Source organism: Notolabrus celidotus, chromosome 2 (genome assembly GCF_009762535.1).
Source record: "Notolabrus celidotus isolate fNotCel1 chromosome 2, fNotCel1.pri, whole genome shotgun sequence".
In the NCBI taxonomy this organism is placed as follows: Eukaryota; Metazoa; Chordata; class Actinopteri; order Labriformes; family Labridae; genus Notolabrus; species Notolabrus celidotus.
The window spans coordinates 36,565,062-36,586,536 of NC_048273.1; the positions used below are offsets into that span (position 1 = coordinate 36,565,062).

The window sequence follows — 21,475 nt, forward strand, 5'->3', positions numbered from 1 at the left end:
ACAATGAGGTGTACAGAAACAATGACGGACTGTAGGTTAATCATTACAATAATGTGATACAGTCTTTAACTTAGCAAATTAAAGTCTGTTTCAGCTACAGCTCTGTGGATCAGTCATACCGCAGGCAGAGCAGAGGCACCAGGGCCCTCCTCTCTAGGCTAAAATGAGGAAGTTCATAGTCAAGTTGGTCACAGCTTCCTTTTACAGCGTTCAGAGGCAGAGCATGAACAAGTGAAAGAAAGGACTTGAAAGTACGCAACATGAAAAAATGAAATAGCCTGAAAGAAAAGTCTTCTTTAGTTTGAATGTAGTTGTAGAGCAGATGCAAAACTCTTGAGCTCAGACTCTCTGGTAAGAAGCAGGATGCCAAGTTATCAGCCTTGGTGCCATGGTAATTTAACTCGATCCAAAGCTGAGGTTCTACTTTCCACAGCAGAGAGAGATGGAAGCTTCCTTATCCGGGACAGTGAGTCCATACAGGGAGCTTATGCCCTCTGTGTTTTGTAAGTACACATTACTTGTTTCTAACTTATCACCTGACAGCCTTTTGATGCAGTTCTATACTGTGAGTAAACATTCCTGTTCCTTGTTAAGACATCATCTGTGATAAATGCATTATGAGTTATGTGTTGCTAAAAAATGTCTGAACACAAAACATCTTTGGCACCAGGTTCATGTTAAAATGCTTTTTTATATCATTGTTTAGACATAACTAATGCAGACAGTTAAAAAGTTCCTCCTGTAATGTCATGCAGCATGTCTATTTTTGCAAATATGCAACACAAGTTTGGTTCCCCTTTATTTGCATACTGTGCCACCACAAAGCGACACGTCTTGCTCTCTGCAGCTCATGTCATCTTTAGTGTGTTAGCCTTTATTTAACATGGTTCCAATAGAGAAGCATGTTTCTTTATCCCACACAAAGCATACCGTATTAAAGTGACAAGACATTTGCATTTTATTATTCCAACCGCAGATACCAGAACTGTGTTTACACGTACAGAATCCTGCCCAATGAGGAAAGGAAGCTCTCTGTCCAGGTGGGTCCACACTTTGACACAAGCCATCCTTTTGCTGCAAAGTTGGCGTGATTGTTGAAGTAGAAATGTCAGTATTCATGTCAGATGTGAAGATGGATTGTTTTTATTTTCTAATATGGAGCAAAATGGTATTGGTGGCATCTCCTTAGCCGTAATTTATTTTAAAATGAGTTGTGTATTAAGAAATGTTTATACATTGGCCTGTTGAAACATTGCTATTTGGATGAAATGGTTCAGGACAGCAATGTCCCCTGGTTGTTTATTTACTGGTTGGGAAGGCAGTCCAACACTTGGATAAAAAAAAACAATTAAAAAAGACCCTCAAAGGATAATCCTCTCTAGCTGTCGTTTAACCTTTCTGATTTTGTTGGTTGATTTTTGTTGTTCTGAAAAGAGTTTTAGTAACAAGTAGCCAAATAATTCAGTATCTTAAATCCAATCATATCACTCACTGAATGAATTGTTATCTTCTTGGTAACCCTTTGATTTAGTCGAAGGAGGGCGGTTCAAGGTTCACCGTGTGGGTGCAATTATAAAACAGTTACAAGGAAATGAAAGTGCAATGGGTTTTTTTTTTTACACAACAGTCTTTATCAGGTACTATTTTAAGTGATTTAGGATCAGGTGATAGCACACACTATTATATGATGACTATTGCATTTAAATGTTGTGATAATGAGACTTTTAATGGCATTAAGTAAGCGTGCAAACATTAACTTTTGTGCAATAATCAAATCAAATGTAGTTTGTTTCTGGCTAAATTTAGAAAATAATAACATAATCAATACTTTGTGTCAGTGTGAATTAGCAAAGCTACAGAATAACATACCGGTTTAACAATGCCAAAACTTACAACCAAAGACCATTACATGTTGCCCACAGAGTAATATTGCACAGATGTCCTACTGATGTCTTACAGTGCACACTCAGTGGCTGACAAAGTTTGAGAGCTGAAGCTCTGATAGTGGACTTTGCTCACGAATGAGGGTGCAGCACAGCCTTTCAATGTGCAAGAGCTGAATGGTCTCAATTATCTTTGTTCAGACTTTTCTGAAAAAATGCTTGTTGCCTGTTTGATTTAATAAGGAGGAAAACAAAGCTGGCTGAAAAGTGTCACCGTAGCTACAAAAGTGATGAGTGACTGTGAAGTCTTTGGCTGAGGTAGGAATAAAGGGAATTGTAGTCATTTGCAGGGAGGAACAACCATAAGGGTGACTTCTATCTGCAGATCAGGTGACGCTTTAACAGCTTTATGTGTCTGCTGTCACTCATGGAAAAAAAAAAGAAAGAAAGTTGTATTTGCAAAAAAACATGCTTCTTCCTCGTGGAGGAACTGATACCAGCTTATGTTTTAGTGTTATAACCAAGCGGCAACCTTCAGCAGCAAGAATTGAAGCCAATGCAGAAGTGTTAAAACTGCAGTTCCTCAAGTGTCCGCTTGAGGCTGGCTCCAGAAGTACTGGAAACCACATACACACAAATTCAAAAAAGACGATCTTTACAGCAGAAATAAACATGTTTACAGCCTGGTACCAAAGAGGAGTGTAGTCTGGATAGCTCATTTTTCGATCAGCACACACTGTACTGGCGATAAATTATTTAATAACGCTGCAATTTTGAAGATATTAAGATTACAAATTTTCCATTACGAGAGGCACAGCTGACTTGATTGACAGGCGGGACTGTGGCTCAAACCCCGCCCCTTTACCTCACACTAGCTTGACACCAGTTAGGTTGAGTTCAGCATATCCAATATGTCTCCCGCCGACGATTGGCCTCAAAACAGCGCTTCAGAAACAGATGGTTGACATCCTGGATAGTACGTCCATTATTTATAGTCTATGGTTGCAACAGGAAAATATAACTGGGTATTATCAGCGTACGGTTTAAGGTTACATGTGAACATATAAATTCACCACCTGAAAGGGCAAATTTTTTTTTTTGACCAAGTTACTTATGCATACAAGATATCCAATGATTGCAATAATGGCACAGCATTAAACAGATTAGAGGTGTTTTGTATCAGTGGCAAAATTTGAATGGTGCTGAAAATTTCTTTGAAACTTTCAAATGAATGAAAGTACTTGAATATGGATCCCTCTATATGACCGTCAAAAGCAAACTAACATATAGGCGACACAGTGATACACTGGTATTTATAACGTCTGAAACCTCTGCTGTGGGGTGGGTGTCTGTTGAAGTGATAAACTGCAGAACAGCCTTTGTCAATCCACCACTACAGTTCTCTATGACTGATCATTTGAAGGTAAAAAAAAAAAAACATTTTCCATGACAACCACTCAAACATGTGCAGGACAAATCAGCAAAGAAATAAGAGGTACTGCTTTTTCAACAGGGGGCGGCAAAATTGACACAAATTGAAAGTCCCTCACAGGAGCTTTAAATATAATGTAATTTAAGACTTAAGGTAAAAACTACTGGTTTCTGTTTGTGCCTCTACAACTTCATCTCCAGAAATAGTCTGGCCAAAGAACATTTTGTCTTTGTAACCTCCTGCGAGGAACTTGATCTTTGTGTTGATCTTGACACCCTCTGTGGACAAAGCCATGTGTTTATCTCTTTGCTGATCTTGTTCTCTGCATGTTCAAAAAGCATTTTCTGTTTAAAAATCTCACCTGCTGTCTTTTAACTGTCAAACTTATCACTCATTGTGAATATTTGCAGTGGAAGCTGTTAACAAAGGCTGTGTTTGAAGTGTGCTATTAATCACTCCCTCTGATACCTACCCAGTGGCAGAGACATCAGAGACATCAAAAATAACTTCAATAAATATTCAGCCACATCCTCGATGCTTGGGTTTGCTCTTCAGTGTTTTCATAACCAGCTAAAAACTCCCACAGGAGCTTTAAACAACAAGTATTTCTCTGTTATCTGGGACATAACATGTATGAACATGCTAAGGCTGGTGGTACCTTTTTAGTCCAATGACGTCCAAGAATGAGCTGACAAGGATATGAATTACATTAGATGTGGGTGATACAGCTCTAATGGGGAGCTCACTTGAATAACTTCATTAAAATGACCGATTTACACTGAGTGCACTTAAAATAAAAAGAAGAACTATGGTGGCAAAACCTGCAAATGCAGCTCCAGTCGGTGGGAAGAAGCCACAGATGGTGCAAGCAGACATATCTGGTATCAAATGGGAAGTAACAGTTAAAACTGTTTCATACGATTTTGTAACAAAAGAAAATAAAGGTCTTCCAAATGCTGCCCTGTATGACATTTTAACTCTGCTGAGGTCAAAGACAGTAATGTTTCTGCTCTGATGTACTTTTCAGGCATCTGATGGAGTTCCTATCAGGTTCTTCTCTATGCTGCCTGAGCTGGTGGAGGCTTACTACAGTCCCAACATGGGTCTTATCACACACCTGCAGTATCCTGTCCAGAGGGAGGAGGAGGTAGAGGAGGCGCCAGGTCAAATAACTCCATTTCTTTGATTTTTCAAAGAACAATATTAGCCTCTCAAAATCTGTAAAATCCTTAACATCCCATTCACCTCTCTCCTGCAGAATCCAATCTTCCACCACAGCTTCCACCCAGGAACTTTGGAGCCAATGATGTGAAAGACACGGACCCCAGGTTTTCTGAGCTGGCGTGTAATTCCGTATCAGAAACCTACCTGACGAGACTGCAGCACATGGACCTATCCTCGTATGGTCACATTTACATAATATTTCTTTTTTAGGGTTAATGTTTCTGGCATTTGTTTGTATTGGACAGGACAGCTGAAGAAAGATAGGAGATAGATGGGTGAAGTAGTTATATGGACATAGATAGAAACAGTAAATCATTAATATCATGATTGTCAGAGACCTGTGTCATCATCCAGCTCTGCTTCAGCTTGTCTTTTTGGAGCCAGGTGTGGTCTTCTTTTTGAGTCCCCTTGTTTGTCTAACACTGTAGAGACTTGAGGGTTTGCATTAATCTGACCCCATTGAAAACAGACAGTAAGCGTTGTGTAACGCCTGCAAAAAGGATGCACTTAATGCGCCATCTGTAATGTATTTTAGGTGCTATTATGAATCAGCAAGAGAAACTGTAATATTGAAAGGACTGGAATGTGTACTGGCAGCTAGTAAGAAGTCTCAGCACCTATAAAGTTTCCATGGGGTTTAATTTAGCTATGCTGGTGTTGCATACGTTAAGCATTCTGGCCCACTTCACACAACCAAACCAAACCAAATTCTACATCACAGACAAAATCCACAACCAAATACTGCACACTACCAAAAACGCACAAAAGGAGTACATTTAGCACCACCGCCAAATTCTGCAGCACTGCCAAATCTAATAGAGCCATCATATTAAAAACCTTCCCACCATAATCCAATACCAAAAAATGCCACAAAACTAACACATCCTACCCCATAGGAAAATAAATTTAGAGAGGAGATCTCAAAAGTGTTTCATTTCTGTCTCCTAGACAACAATGAGATCTGTTTGAAAGCAAAATGAGACTATAGCTTATGTCTCCTGTTTCTCATTCTTGCCTCCAGAAAAAAGTTGCAGACAGTCTCAGCTTAGTCTCCCTTTCAGTTCAAAAGGAGATCTCATCAAAATCTGAAATAATTCTCAGGTATTTCTCAAGTGTTGTGACTCCTCTTGAGCTCAGGTGGAGAAATCAGGGAGCTCTCTTAATTGTCTCAATCTAACCTCATCCATTTGTTTTTGTCAGACTCAGTTTTTATGTCTCAAGTTGAGCTCAGATGGAGCAAAGAAAGAGCCTGAGCTCATCTTTTCATCAACATTTATAGTGCCCTGCAAAATTAAGATTTCAATGTAATTGTCCACAAACTTACAATTCTCATTAAAACATTTGAACCACTTGCAAGATCAGCTATTTAGATGTGAAATGATCTCTTCTTTGACTTCACACTATGCTCATTCCTTTACAAGTCTGTTTAGAACAAAACAACTTCACAAAGATTTAGTGGATTTGAGAGAAATTACAAAAAAGATAGAGATTTCATACCAGGTATGACCGACCATTTATTTAAAGTATGGGCCGCAAAAGGGCTGACCAGATTTAGCAAGATTATTACAATTAAAGGGGAGGATTCTGTTGGGCGCTGGTAGCCTAGCGGTCTAAGAGCCCCACACACAGAGGCTACAGTCCTCGTCGCGGGGGTTGCTGGTTCGATTCCCAGCCAGTCGAGCATTTCCTGCATGTCTTCCCCCGCTCACTACTCCCCACATTTCCTGTCTCTCTTCAGCTGTCCTGTCAAATAAAGGCAAAAAGGCAAAAAAAGAGAAGAAAATTAGCCATTAATGAGATTTCTCATTTAAGTCTCAAATAAGACTCATGTCATGGTCTCAACTATTTCTCCTAGTGAATTTTAGGAGAAACTAACGAGAAACCAATGAGAACTATTTGAAACTTGATTGAGGCTGAAGTGAGAATCTCAATTTTGCCTCCCGAGACTTACAAGAGAAAGCGTTGAGCAGTAAAATTTTCCTCTGGGACAGCATTACTAAATTACACAACACACCCAAACTGAACAAATTTCTGTAATACATTTCTGTTCAACATTTCAAAATTCGCCAACATCACCCCATTCCACATTTCTACCTAATTCTATAAAACATCAAACTTTGCCACAACATGCTCTACAAAAGATTTGAATCCCACAACACCACCATGTTCCAAACAAACACTGCATGCTCGTGTTTTTAGAAAGTGATGAAGCGGACTAATATGTGCTAACAGGATAACAGTGTTTAACATGCTCCTGTGCTTCACGTTTACAGAATCCCAGAGGAGCACCAGATAGCTATCCAAGAATACTTCAGGACCTCGATCTCCTCCGACGCTGACCACGCGCAGAATGGTTACCCGACTCTGCCTGGGCTAAAGAAGCTAACAATGTCGATCTGCAAGAACTTAAACAGGTACAGTCACCAGTAGACAGAGTGTGTTATATAAAACAAAACCTGAGGACTGATTTAACAATGCTTCTGCCTTTATGGAGACAGTGAAATTTCCAGAGTCCTGCCGACTCTGGACGCCTTCCAAAGGGTGTTGGACCAACAGCTCTCCCCAGGGATCGGACATTTTCCTAAACATGTGGGTGGTAACCTTGATTGATTGCAACATGATGAAAAAGTCACTATCAGCATGTGTGATTTCTTTTATTTTCAGATGTCTGCTGATTCAGGTCAGTTCGTATCCTTTAGGCTCGAGCAACTGACAAAACTGCTTTACTCAATAGAAGACAAGGTGAGGTGCCATAATGTTACTTAATCATTGACAATATTTTATATCAGCCTACCAACAGATGATATCAGTGACTGATAATGAGAACCATCTCCATGTTTTATGCAGGCTAAGAGTTTTGTTTTTGAGTCTGTTGGACATGAAGGAGGTCACAGGAAATCTCTCATACCGCCTGTTGTTTTTGAGGTACTTCTTTAAACTATTTATTATTTTACAAGTCCGGAAAATGAAATGATTTAAGTCGTCTGGAGGTTTTCTAAGCAGTTTCCCCTTTCACTCGCAGGTCAAGCAAGACTCTCTGGGTATTTCCACAAAGATGTTTCTGAAAGTGGATGTTGAAAGCGGGAAGCTCTACTTCAAGAAGTCGAAAGATGGGCCTGAGGACAAATACTTTGTGCACAACAAAAGTATGAAATCACATTGCTCTGTGAACCTTGTGTCTTTGTATTTTTAGCCTTGATAAATATGTGGCTCTAGTGATGGTAAGTTGGAAAAGGTCGGACTTTCTGTTCTTTGTTAATAACACCAACACCACAGTGGTGAGAGTTTTGAATTTAAGACCTGCTCTACATCATGTTTTCTGTACTGTTGGACACTCAATCATGCTGATGTTAGCACATGGTTTAATTTACTGTTCCTCCTTTGAGCCTTCATACACATCATGTACGTCACAGAGCTTATAAAGTGCTAATCCCTGTTTCCACTGTATAGTATGGCTACCCTGGACACTACTTGACTAAAGTCCCTTTTGATTCTAAGTATTAACTTATTGACTCTGGTTTCCACTGCAGATAGCACCCATTCAATGGTGACTCAAAGTGCCTCTAAAAATTGCCTCAACATTAGCATTAGAGTCACACAAACAAAGAACAGAATCACATCTGCACTGTTAAGTATTAAAGGTGACATATCATGCAAAATTTACTTTTTAATGGTTCTTTACCTGACATATGTTTCCCTGGCATGTCTACAAACCCCCCCGAGAATGAAAAAAATCCATTCTGCCCCTGTTTTGATTTCTCCACCTTTCTGTAAATGTGTGTGAAACGAGCCGTTTCAGACTTCCGTGTTTTTGTTACGTAACAACAATATCCGGTCTGTCACGGAGTCAGAGCTCGGAGCTTGTTCAGCCCATAGACTGTATAAAATAATACTGAATCCCCCCTCTGTTTTTCATTACCTGCACAAATGTGTGCTAACAAGGAGCTTAGGAGGGAGGCATGCTAGTTGTAGGCTGTCTTAATAAACACAAAGGTCGGTTTTACTCCCCACGTCTGCAGATTTGAAGATATAGTGGATGATTTTTATTTGTCATGGATAAGTGCTAGCGCTAGTTAGCATAGCCACATAGCTATATGTTCATAGCTGTAGCTGTAGCTGTAGCTGTAGCTGTGTACCAAGACACACGTCGACATACTGACAAATAAAACAACAAGAAACACTAAATCTGTGACCAATCCTTCATAAAAGGTCCTGCTGCCTTTCTGGCAGAGGTCGGTTTTACTCCCCACGTCTGCAGATTTGAAGATCTAGTGGATGATTTTTATTTATCATGGATAAGTGCTAGCGCTAGTTAGCATAGCCACATAGCTACATGTTCGTAGCTGTGTACCAAGACACACGTCTACATACTGATAAATAAAACAACAAGAAACACTAAATCTATGACCAATCGTTCAGAAAGGTCCTGCTGCAGGCGCCTCTCCGTCAGGATCAGATTCTGGATCAGATTCAGAGGGTTGAAGTAACGCGATCTCTGAGCAGCCGTGTATATTCAGCCAACATGTAAACATTAGATCAACGTGCTGGAGAGCCGAGGCACATCCACTTCCGGAGGGGGCGTGGTCAGAGGGAAAACAGAGTGTTCTGATGAGGAATGAAGAAGAGGACTTTTCAGGCAGGCCAAAATCTGATTTCAAAGTGTTTTTTTGAGCATAAACTTTAAAGACATGTTTTGGGGACCTCTTAGACCAATATATATTGATGAAAAAAGCGTGATATGTCCCCTTTAAGACCAGCGTGGTTGGCAGTCTGCAATTTTTAAAATTGTGGTCCAGTAAATGAATAACTGGCTTGTTGGCCTTAAAAACAAACAACACTGTGTCCAGAACGCAGAGTTAACAAGTTAATGAGTGCATGTTGCCTCCACATGTCTTTGCAGGATGTCCTGTGTGACACAAGTGAAGATATAAGTGGCAATCCTCCCTGACTTTCGGTGGTCTGTCGTGTTTTCACTCAGTCTTTTATTATCGGCTGAACTTGTCAGAGGCTAGACTGAAGTGATGCTAAAAAAGAATTACGTGTATCCTCAACTCTTCACATGAGAACACAGAACTGAATGATTCCAATCGAGTCTTGTCGAGCCGCACCATGCATTGGAAGAAAAGCATTTCAACAAACAGTTCTGTGATTTCTCTTCAGTCCTGCAGTTGGTGAAATCTCAGAAGATGCACGCCAAACTTGCCATCACAGTGGAGACGGAGAAAGAGAAGACACTGCGTAAAGAGTTTGTGTTTGACAACACAAAGGTAACAAACATGACAAACAGCTTTTCTTCTGATTTAGTTTAGATTAAACTTGTTTTGGTATCAACCTTTTATGCATGTCATTTAGTGAGATTAAATACATCCATTGCAGAAACTGTGTTTTTGATTGTGTCTCACCAGAAAAGGGAGGGTTTTTGCCAACTTCTTCAACAAATGAAGAACAAGCACTCTGAAAAGCTTGAGCCTGACATGATCACAGTGTTTGTTGGCACTTGGAACATGGGTAACATGTCAACATTGTAAATGTTCAACTTATATTAATTCATGGCTGACTATGCAGTTATTTAGCAAAAGACATGTCAATAAACCTGCAGGTAATGCCGGTGCTCCCCACAACATCAACTCCTGGTTTCAGTGTAAGGGCCAAGGCAAGACACGAGACGACACAGCTGATCAAATCCCTCATGACTTCTATGTGATCGGAAGTCAGGAGGATCCTCTGGGAGAGAGGGAGTGGTCGGATACGGTGAAAGGTGTCCTGAGAAACATCACAAACATCAGCTTTAAACAGGTCAGTGACTTTGACAAAGAAAGAAGTGATTGTTTTTGTAGAGCAGTGGTGCATCGTGTTATCCTCTGACATCCAGGTGGCGATCCACACTCTGTGGAACATTCGGATCATCGTTCTGGCCAAGCCTGAGCACGAAAACAGGATCTCCCATGTTTTCTCAGACAGCGTGAAGACGGGGATCGCTAACACTCTGGGTAAGCTGTTTCACTTCTCCATGGGACATGTAATGACCTTTCATTGTAGTTATCATACTCTGTATTTCTCATTGTGAGGTTTGTTTTATAGGAAATAAGGGAGCGGTGGGAGTGTCCTTCATGTTCAACGGGACATCTTTTGGCTTTGTCAACAGTCACCTCACCTCTGGAAGTGAGAAGAAGCTCAGGTGAGAAACAGATTACACGTTTCAGAAAGACAAGTGTAAATGATATGTGACACACAGCCTACCTACCCACCCACCCATAGACATATACGTAGACGCCGCACTGACTGGCTGGTCGTACGTCAACATCGCCCCCACGTTGAAGGTGGCAATCTGTCAAGATGCACGCACACACATACGTAGAAACATGCCTCCTGATTGTTGTTATATGACCACACCAGTGTAAATTTGACTTATTACCATTAGCAGAGCTTTCCAAATATTCGCAACAAATGTTTAGTAGAAGTCTCCACAGCCTGAACATTAACTTTTAAAAACTCCTTCACTGCTTAAACAGTGATAAACACCGCGACACCTGTTTAACGTACTGTGACTCATTCACCTAAAAGTCGTGTGATTTTATTTCTCATACAGCAGCTGTCTCTTAATAAAGGTCAGTATAAATAAAGTAATCTTATATTTTAATCACTTTGATGTGTTTAGTGTTAATTATAACAGTCCATTCATCCTGTATTTGAAAGAGTAAATCCCTTCACTTGTTCAATCGGTTAAAATGTCTCCAGCACTTCGTCCTCATGTGATATAAAACATAATATACGGACAGCTGACCTTAATATGATGCAATTAAAAAAATGATATTCCTCAGTGTGGGCATTTAGGGTCTCAGAGCGACGGTAAGAAAAAGACAGAGGGGAAAACAGAAATGAAATGCAGAAACAGGCTGAAATATGAAATTAGAATGATGTAATATTTGGAGCAGGTTACAGGTGATCAAACTAGTCAACAGAGCTGTATGGAAGTAGACTAATACTGGGTGAGTAATGTGTTCAGAGTAAAGTGATCATAGTGAAACAGTAATATGTTGGGTATATAACAGTACAACAGTAACAGCTGCACGTTTTTTTTTTTCATGAAATTATATTTTATAAAATAAAAAATGTCTACAATTTCACTAATGTAGTTTATCCAGTAGTTATTCCACTGTTAAAAAGCAGACTCACTGCCAGCTGGAGCCTTTTATTCATTTGATAAACAGACTTTGTACATTTTTTTTTCTAAATACTTGTCGTTTTTAGTCCTTACATTAATTTTAATCCTTTATGGTAAAAACAGTTGATCAAAATGAGTTCAGTGTAACAGGACATTCATTTTTTTCATCAGTTTCCACATCTACTTGTATTAGTTTACACAGCAGACCAGCCACATTCAATATGGTGAACGCGCTGACGCATCAGAGCAGCAGGAAAGCACAGTCAATGTGGCATCTACGTTTATAAGTCTATGTACCTACCTACCTACCTTGCTGCTATAGTTTCTGGAGCCAACTATTATTAATATTAGCTAACATTTGAGAATCATCTTACTAGCTTTAACAAAAGTTTATGTGATAAGAGTTTAAAGTTTCATGGCTGTGGAAAGTGTTGTATACTGATTAGTGACTTCAATGTGCTAACTGCTTTAGCTAGCTTTAGCTGGACGTTTAGTTAAGTTAGCTGGCAGTTAGCTTCAGAGACTTTGAGGACCTTTGCTGTTTTACAAACTCCATTGAGATTAAAAGGGGATATAAAGTATTTTTGTGTAACATTTATGCTCTATTTGAATTATTTATTAAGCCTTACAGTATTATTTGTTTATTTAAAGAGATGTGTGTCTTGTGTAGTCAACTTTAGTAGACTTTGCCAGGTTTGGAGGACCGTGCATAGACCGTCATTCATATCTTTCAGGGAATCATTTTATTTTTATCCCCCTTTACCCTCAGATTCTCAATAATATAGTATACATGTATGCAGGAAACAGTGTAGGCACTCTGATTTTATTTTAATTTGATTCATTCATCAGATTTATTGTTAAAAATGCTCTCACCTTATTGATCGTCCCACTCCAACCACCTTTTAAACCTCACTGCAAATACAATAATCTACTCTACTACATTACAGTTTCTCAAACTATGTTTTTGGATTTTGTTACATTCATTGTTGTTTTGCTGTATTTTCAGACGCAATCAAAACTACATTAACATCCTGAGATTTCTCAATCTGGGAGATAAGAAGCTCAATCCATTTGACATCACACATCGGTTCACACATCTCTTCTGGCTTGGCGATTTGAATTATCGTGTTGAGTTACCTTCCACGGTAAGTTTAAAATCAGTCCATCGGAGTGGGATACAAACAAAAGCTCTGCGATGTAACATACTGTATGTATGAAATGCGTACTGATGATTCAAATCTTTTTGTTGTAAATCAACCTTATAATAAGAAAAACAGAATCTGTGTCTGTTACATCTGACGCTGAAATCAGAGATCAAGCAGTGTAAGGTAGCAGTGCATCATTGTACTGTGTTACAGGTGCCTGAGCTCTTATCTTGCACTTTAAAGGCAGGAAAGTCACTTCTTTGTGCTGTTTCCCTTCACAGGAAGCTGAGTACATCGTGACAAAGATCAAACAGCAGCAGTATCAGGAGCTCCTCAGCAGAGACCAGCTCAGCATGGAGAGGGATGACGGGAAGGTCTTCTTACATTTCGGTAAGCCTCGGAGGGGAGAACAAAAACAGATGCACTACAAAGTCGGATTTTCTTCCTCTACTCTTCTCTGTTCATCTCCAGATGCATTCTTTCATTTTTAACACACTTGAGAACTAAAAAAATTGTCTGTATTTGATTTGATTTAATGTTTAATTTAATGTTTTAATGCAGAGGAGGAGGAAATCACGTTTGCTCCCACATACCGCTTTGAAAGAGACACACGAGAGAAGTATGCCTACACAAAGGCCAAGGCCACAGGGGTGAGCTCACTTTCAATCCTTTAAACTTTTCCTAGCATTCCTTCAGTCATCTGTTTAACAGCAGAAGAAGCAAAAGCAACGGTAGGATTCAGCATTATTATCATTTAACGCAGAATGTTTTTTGTTTCATGGTAAAATGCTAATTTTAAGATCTTTCGTTGGTCAGAGACAAATAGTAATACGGATATACCTTAACCACAGGGGCCAAGCTTGATGTAACACATTTCAAATCTCCTGAAATGGTAAACTCTTTCAACCACAAGCTATGAAACACCTTTGTTCACCTCTTGATTTGTCCTCTACAGACTAAATATAATTTGCCTTCCTGGTGTGATCGTGTCTTGAGGAAGTCGTACCCTCTGGTCCATGTGGTCTGCCAAGCATACGGTGAGTAATTCACATTTAACTTGTCCAGCAGCCATTTCTTAAGTTTAATGTAAATAGATTTATAGGATTTTTCTCTCCAGAAAAACAACATGGATGTATCACAAATATCTGTTTTCCATGTTCTGGGGTTATTTTGACCTGTTGTGAACCAGAGGTTAACCATACTTACCAAGAAACACAGAAATGTTTCCATGCAGTCTGAATGATTATTGTAGACACATATACGCCCATCACTTTACGTAACTCACAAACTAGGACTGTCACAATATCTGAATTTCCCCTCGTGATTGTTGTGGCTCAATAAATTAGCAATGATAATGTTATCACAATGTTAATGGAAAACGTGGAAAAAAACAAGAACACTATCGGTCAAATTAGAGAAAGGGAAGAAGAGGGTGGAGCGCATTCTCCTTTAAAGGCACAGACACAGAAAACAGCCTGTTCTGAGCAGGGCTGAAAAAGAGGGGTTTACAGGCAGACCAAAATATGATTTGAAAGTGTTTTTATGAGCAATAAACTTTAAAGACATGTTTTGGGGACCTCTTAGACCAATATATTTTGATGAAAAAGAGCATAATGTGTCACCTTTAAATGAAATCTCATTGAAAAATAGTGCGTCTAGTGTAGGGTGGTAGGATAATTTGGATCGCTGTGGAGAGTCCGATAAGAACTCTGGCTGTGCTTTATCAGAGGTACTTCCAATGACTAGGCCAAGTTTCAGGAAAAGTGTCCTTTATTCATTGAATCGTGAGTGTGGTTTCTGCAAACATAAACAATACATGTCAAACTCACTATTCTACAAGCGTGAAACAGAAATGTACGAAGACAATACTATAACCTCAGATAATTAGGACAATTAAAACAACTTAGTTTCAATAGATGCACAAATCTGAAATCAGGAACACTCTAAACTATCAAATCTTATCAACTGAGGAGAACTACTGAATACACTCTGTCTTCCATGCAGCAGGCAGGCTGGTGTGAGTGATGTGTCTGTGCAGCTCCCTCTGCTGTCCACCGATTGGCTGATCGCTCTCCACCCTCTTAAAGTGGCAGGCAGCAGGCAGCCTTTTTTACATCTCCCTCTGGGTGATTCTGTGATACATGTTGTCCACAGACACCCTGACTTTTTAATTAAATTTGAAAAAACTTGCGAACTGGCGAGGAAACTTTTTGGAATACAGGTAGAGTAATTTGCATTCATCTGTTACCTACTACAACAGGATCTGCGCTGCAGTAGTAGCCAGACATGGCAGTAAAGACTAGCAAGCTGATTACTGAGTCTTCTTCTTCTGCTGCTGCTGCTTCTTTATCTTCCCTCTGATTTATCAATCATCTATCTGTATTTGTATAGCGTCAAATCACAACAAACGTTATCTCAAGATGCTTTTACAAACACAGCAGGTCTAGACCACTCTATGTTGTATTATTAACAAAGACCCAACATCAAGACAGGATCAGATCCAGTCCCATCTTACAGACAGGACTCAGCCTGATCTCATCTTAATCCACCATGAGCAGAGCACTTTGCAGCATTTAGCAAGTTACAGTGGCAAGGACAAACTTCCTTTAACAGGCAGAAACCTCCAGCAGGACCAGACTCATGTTAGACACACATCTGCTGAGACTGTGTTTGGGTTGGAAAAAGGGATAGAGGAGGATAAGATATAGATAGCGATGATAGTGATGAGACAAATAGTCGTAGTAATAGTAGTAGCTGTTGCCGTTGGAGTCCAGTACGTCTGTATCATATTATGGTGGCAGGCAGCGTAAAGAGCCACTTAAGCTCTTTGCTGTCAACCAATTAGTTACACACTATTACATATGCTTACTGTTAGACCAATGGAGTGCCTGTTTATTAATCTTTTTATGTATAGACTCATTATGCAAAACTTTTAAATCCCAGGGTGCACTAATGACATCATGACGAGTGACCACTCTCCAGTTTTTGCCTCGTTTGAAGTTGGAGTGGCCTCCCAGTTTGTCTCCAAGCAAGGTAGGTTTGTCATCTACAGATCACTTGCTATTATTTCTGTAGAATAAGTGTGTAATGTTTTCATTTTATTCTACCTTCTCAGATCTAAACAGTGCGCCAGGAGGTGGGATACAGATCATGAACTGTGTGGCCATCTTGTCTACAAAATCAAAGACCAAGTTCTTCATCGAGTACCACTCCAGCTGCTTAGAGAGTGAGTCTTGTCCATTTAGTTTGACTGTTATCACATTGGATAATCCCTCATAATGCTCTATGGGCCCGATCTACTAAAGGTTTGCGTGTATAAAAACACGTGCAAACTTGATAGCGCGCGCAAAGCCGATGTACTAACCGGGAGCACCGAGGATTGCGTCGGTCAAATGAGCAAAATTGCACTCGCAATCCATTTAGCGTGTTTGCCTTCATGAATATGCAGAATACATGTAGATCATCAGAACGCACAAAATACTGGGAGGAGGAGATGCAAATGTAATCATTTAGCACACGCAATGTGATTTATCAAACCTGAAGCAGATAGCGGTCGGTGTTTCTGCGTCTATATTTAGCACGTTTGAAAGGCAGGTGCAAACTGGTACAGCGTTAAATGGCTGTGGCCACTGTGGCGAGAAAGAGGCACAGGTGCAATGACAGACGACAGGAAGAGATAATCCTCTGTGCGCGTGTCAACATATTTGGACTGTCAGAAATAAATATAGTAGAGACATATCGTCTATCCAGCAATGCCACTTTTGAGCTGCTGGACGACCATATTAGGACTGATTGGCAGCCAGTCAAAAAAAGGAGCCATGTCATATCTCCTATGGAGAAACTCCTCGCAAGACTGCATTTTCTTGCATTGGCATCGTTCCAGCGCACCATCGCAGTTAGTGCCGGCGTCTCAGTGTCCACCCGTGCGTAATGAATGTTCATCTCCTGTGTTCTCCCCTCCCTCTTCATTCGTCGGCGGCTCAGTTGAAGGACCACTGCCACTGAATGACCTCCCGACTGTTGCCAGGGCATTGACGGCCATTGTCAGCCCAGACACAGCACTGACCAGCGGCCTTGTGTGCTCTAAGATGGCCCGAGTGTCCCGAGTGTCCTGGCGGAGCGCACGCCACATTGGACACAGCTCTCACCTCCTGTTATGGCCTGTAACTCATCCGTTTGATTACTTTGTTGCAACTCCCGATCAATGTCATCATAACGATCTGGATGCCTTCAGGGCTCTGCTGAGGTGTTTTCTGGTCTGAGCTGATTTGATGAGTGCAGCGGGGATTGTTCATTTAAGAAAAAAGCGATAAACATTATTTTTACAGTCATGACGGACAACTCACTAAAGCACTTTTCAAATAATGAAATCACAATTTTTTTCCATTCATCGAGACACACAAAGCAAATTCATTTTGAACTAATTAAATGTGTCCAATATTAGAAATGCGCTGAGATTTTATTAAGGGAAAGTTTTTCCTTTTTTCCTCTGCGGATATCTTTCCATCCTCTTTTTATTTCATCGGCAGATGTTTTTTCTCACAGCATTCACCTTTACACAGATGGCCTCCCAAATTCTTCTGGCAGCGCTGAAATGTCTCTGCTGGAGTTCACCGATGTGTTTATTTGCCTTCTCCACCAAGACCTCCAACTCCATGGCTTCAAACTTATTCAAACTTCAGTCATAGTAGATCACCCGCAACATGCCCACTTATAGCACGTGCAACATTATAGTTTGTGCACGCAAATTAGCCCTTGTTATATGGGATCTTAGTAAATCAGGCCCTAAGTCTATAATAAATATACATTTCTCTCTTAATTTATACAGAAACAGTCAAGACGTCAGAGGGAGAGAACATGGAGCACATGGATGGGTCGATAAAAGTTTGGTTTGGCAACCAAGTTCAGGTAGAGTTCAGAAGGAGCTTTATTGTGAAGGGTTCCGTGTCGTGGCTGGCAACCTCGTCTTCCTTTTTTATCTTTTCCAGCTCACACCAATCATCTCTGACCCTGAGTACCTTTTGGACCAACACATCCTCATCTGTGTGAAGTCGACAGACTGTGATGAGTCATATGGTAATAAAACGGACAAACTCATGTGCTGCAGGTGGATTAGGTTGATCAGTACTGACAGTTTGCTGATGTTCAATTTCCAACAGGAGAGGGTTGTGTCGCGCTGAGAGCTGCACAGTTCTGCTACACAGAGTTTCAGATCACACTGACTCATCACGGAGAGAAGACAGGAACTCTGACAGGTGGCATTCAGTTACACACCTCTGAAGGCAAACCCACAGAGAAGCTATACGGTGAGTCCTCTGACCTCCTTTTGAAATGGGTGTTATTATATGACGTGTGTGTTCAGGTTGTCCCTGATGTTGCTCTTTATATTCAGAATTACTCACCGTAGTTGTAGATAAGAGAAGATACTCCTTTATTTATTGGAGTTACAGCAGCAAACAAGAAGAAGTACAGTACAAGAATTTTAACAAGAATATATATAGAAAAAAACGTCCATCAGAGACGGCAGCTTGGCCATAATTCTCCTGTCAGCCACCACCTCCACGGGGTCCAGGACTGAGCTGGCCTTCTTCACCAGTGTGTTCAGTCACGCTCTCCTGTATCCTGTCCACCCACGGCAGGTGAAATCCTTCCAATGGGATGTTCGTGTCCGATAGAGTTTTTATAGAGTTTTTATCAAACAGAATCAAGTTTTCAGCATAGTCGGGTAAGTAGTAAGAAAGCAGAGTAATAAAGTTTAAAGTGCGTAACATTTTAGACTTTTGTTATTAACAGGCCCAGCCAAACATTGAGATCCTTGCACCAAAATTATACTTTGTATCAGGCTTTCACCATCTTCATACCTGCTGCAAAGTTTGGTATGTTAACATGAGGGTGTGCAGGAAACAGCTCACTTTCGGAGCCACCCTCAAGTGGCCACTCATGGAACTGCAGTATATTGCACATTCGATTGCTTCATGTATAAGGCCTGGAAGTTGTCACTTTGTTTTATATGCATCCTTCAAGCATTAACTGCCATGTTTACCCTCCTTTTAGATTTCATCAAAGTCGAAAAGGACGACACGGTCACCTCGAAAGGCAAAGGCGGTGACTCAAACAAGTGAGACGACCCTTTTCTTTAGTTTCACGTCAAAGCGTCTCAAATATCTCCTCTGGTTTATCATTTTGTTTGTTTTTTTAACAGGTCTTCTGTCACCCAGGCACTTGATATTTCTAACCCCAATTACATGGGAGTGTCCTTCCAAAAAGGTTGCGTAATAGATAAAGGTTGGAGTTACAGCATGCCACCGAAAAATTCTCCAATGTTCGGGCAAGGGAGTAAGGAGCCAAAGAAGGGTGATGTGGGCTCACGCAGTCCAACGGGGAAACCTCTGAATCCTACGTTAGTGATTGTTTTTGGTCAATTATCTCAGAGTAAATTTTCCAGTGTTACCTGATGTGATTTGTAGAGATTGAAACAGACTTCACTAACCGGTCCATGTTTATTTTAGGGGTGAGGGTGAACAGGCGTCAGAGATGTTTGACAATCCGTTATATGGTGCAATGGGAAAATCACATTCTCGGGGAAAAGACCAAGACCACCAGCAGAAGGATCAGCTCATACCTCCAGATCCCTTCTTCACAAGCTCCAAAGCAGCAGATGCAGACTCCGATCGCCCCCCTATGCCCACACCCCGCAACCGCTCCTTCACCTGCTCTGAGACCAAACCCCAGCCGCCAAACCAGATCAGCCCGAACCCCTCAGTGTACAAGAAACCAGTGGTGCCTTCGCGCTCCGAAGGAGGGATGGGACTAAACCGGCCTCCTCTGCCTTCCAAAGCTCGACCAGGTGTGCCGGAGCCCCAGATCACAAAATCCAGAGACTACAGAGACAGCTCCGAACTCCCCTGCAAACTCAGACTCCCAGCAAGACCCGGCCAGCCACAGCCTCCCAAAGACAGTAAGAGGAAATCTGTTTCTCTAATAGCAAGATTCATCAAGCATTCTAACAAATGTCTTACATTTAATGATGCAAACTTTTTCTCTGTTTTTAGCTTACTCTGAAGTTTCCAAGCCGGGCCGCTCTGTAAAGTGAAACCAGGCTGCAGCAGAGTTTACAGCTTCCTTCATGAAATGTATCACACATGAGTTAAAGTACCTGTCAACCAAATACTTCTACATTTGGGGGGAAGTTTGCTTCTGTAGTCATTTATTTACCAAAAGATAGAGAAGAAGAGAGAAACCATGGTCATATCTATACGTTATACGTGAAGCCGTTGCTTGCTGGATTAGCTGAGTTTAGGGAACAAATAATACAGCCAGCTGGACGTCTGAGGTACTCATGAAAAAAATCCTTCTGGACAAATCAAACAACCCTCCCCCTGAAGTAAATCTTACTGCTAAGCTTTGCTAGCTGCACTTTAAATAATGACGGATCCATGTTGTTGTGCTCTTAAAATTGTGACCTGTGCCTGTAGTGTTGAAGGTAATGCATAGCTTAATGTATCATGTACTGACATGAGCATGTTATCCATCTCGTCTATTTTCCAGTCAAGAAAGCAAAAAGCGTACTCAACAAAGTGTCAACCTTCTTCTGCATTAATATGATTTAAATATAAAACAGACTAGATTTTTGTGAAGCTCGCTCTGAAAGAAGAAGTCCTGTTCCTCTGCTTATAAATAGTTCTGTTACATGAAGATTTCAACAGTCACCAGTAGCAAATGAATGTTTACCACACAGTGTTAGCTTCTACAGATATATTTGCCTTGGAGATGTACAATAAACGCTCAAATAAATACTTACCAGACTGTTCTTGAGATTTTTCTCATCATATCTTGTGACTATCACTGACTTGTGTAACTGAGCTGGTACTAAAACATTTCAGTCATTTGCTTCCATCTGGTGTCACCTTAAAGAACTGCATGTGGAATGAGAATTAAACATCATACAAGCCCTTTATAATTCAAAGCTGAAAATTCAAGGTAATAGAAATATATCATCACCAAGTGCTATGTTTTTTTTTTGGTTATTTTGTTTCAGAGTTTTTTGTAGGATATTTTACATTCTTCCTACACATTTTGCATCAATTTACTATGACTGTAAATGTCCTTGTATCATTTGTAGTCCAGTCAAACTTCCTGGTGACTGAGGAGGTCGTGCTGGACACATGTTAAGCAGCTCGTCTCCCAGATGGATATCACCTGGTACAGTCGGTCTCAACCTATGGGTCAGGACCTTCCAAAGGGTCAAAAGATAAACCTTAGGGAACATGAAATTAAAGAGGACTTTTACATTCACCCCACAAAGTTGTAGTGTTTTAATTCCACATGATCCTCCAGGCTTTGCTATTTGATATCTATTCAAACATATCTTCTAATATTTTAAGTTTTAAGAAATTATTCAGGGACGCTTGGTTGCTTTGAACACACACTTAGACAAACACAGCCACTATGATAAACTTTTTTGAAATATTTAAGAAATAAACAAACTCTGAAGAACAGAAAACAAGACCAAGTTAATTCTATATAATGATAATAATAATAATAATAATAATAATAATAATAATAATAATAATAAACTTTATTTATAGAGCACTTTTCTTGATAAGGTTACAAAGTGCTTCACAAC

At 40.3% G+C, this 21,475-nt stretch overlaps 1 protein-coding gene across 1 annotated transcript; it reads left to right on the forward strand.

The window, feature by feature from the left end:
- The first annotated feature begins 111 nt into the window (after window positions 1-111).
- On the forward strand, window positions 112-20,664 carry inpp5d (inositol polyphosphate-5-phosphatase D). The gene is made up of 27 exons (XM_034704350.1): window positions 112-503; window positions 977-1,040; window positions 4,343-4,478; window positions 4,574-4,715; window positions 6,813-6,953; window positions 7,038-7,128; window positions 7,204-7,281; window positions 7,387-7,464; window positions 7,562-7,685; window positions 9,700-9,806; window positions 9,945-10,047; window positions 10,139-10,335; window positions 10,412-10,529; window positions 10,621-10,717; window positions 12,711-12,849; window positions 13,131-13,239; window positions 13,411-13,499; window positions 13,805-13,886; window positions 15,793-15,882; window positions 15,965-16,075; window positions 17,678-17,757; window positions 17,838-17,925; window positions 18,009-18,155; window positions 18,904-18,967; window positions 19,052-19,249; window positions 19,359-19,807; window positions 19,902-20,664. The coding sequence occupies exons 1-27, from the start codon at window positions 364-366 to the stop codon at window positions 19,940-19,942; spliced, it is 3,303 nt and encodes a 1,100-aa protein (XP_034560241.1). The 5' UTR covers window positions 112-363; the 3' UTR covers window positions 19,943-20,664.
- Window positions 20,665-21,475: the final 811 nt, after the last annotated feature.

Coding starts and splice junctions, on each gene's coding strand:
- inpp5d (XM_034704350.1), top strand. CDS start 364: ATGCCAAGTTATCAGCCTTGGTGCCATGGTAATTTAACTCGATCCAAA. Junction 7,465..7,561: donor TACCGCCTGTTGTTTTTGAG/GTACTTCTTTAA, acceptor TTTCACTCGCAG/GTCAAGCAAGACTCTCTGGG. Junction 10,336..10,411: donor CAAACATCAGCTTTAAACAG/GTCAGTGACTTT, acceptor TCTGACATCCAG/GTGGCGATCCACACTCTGTG.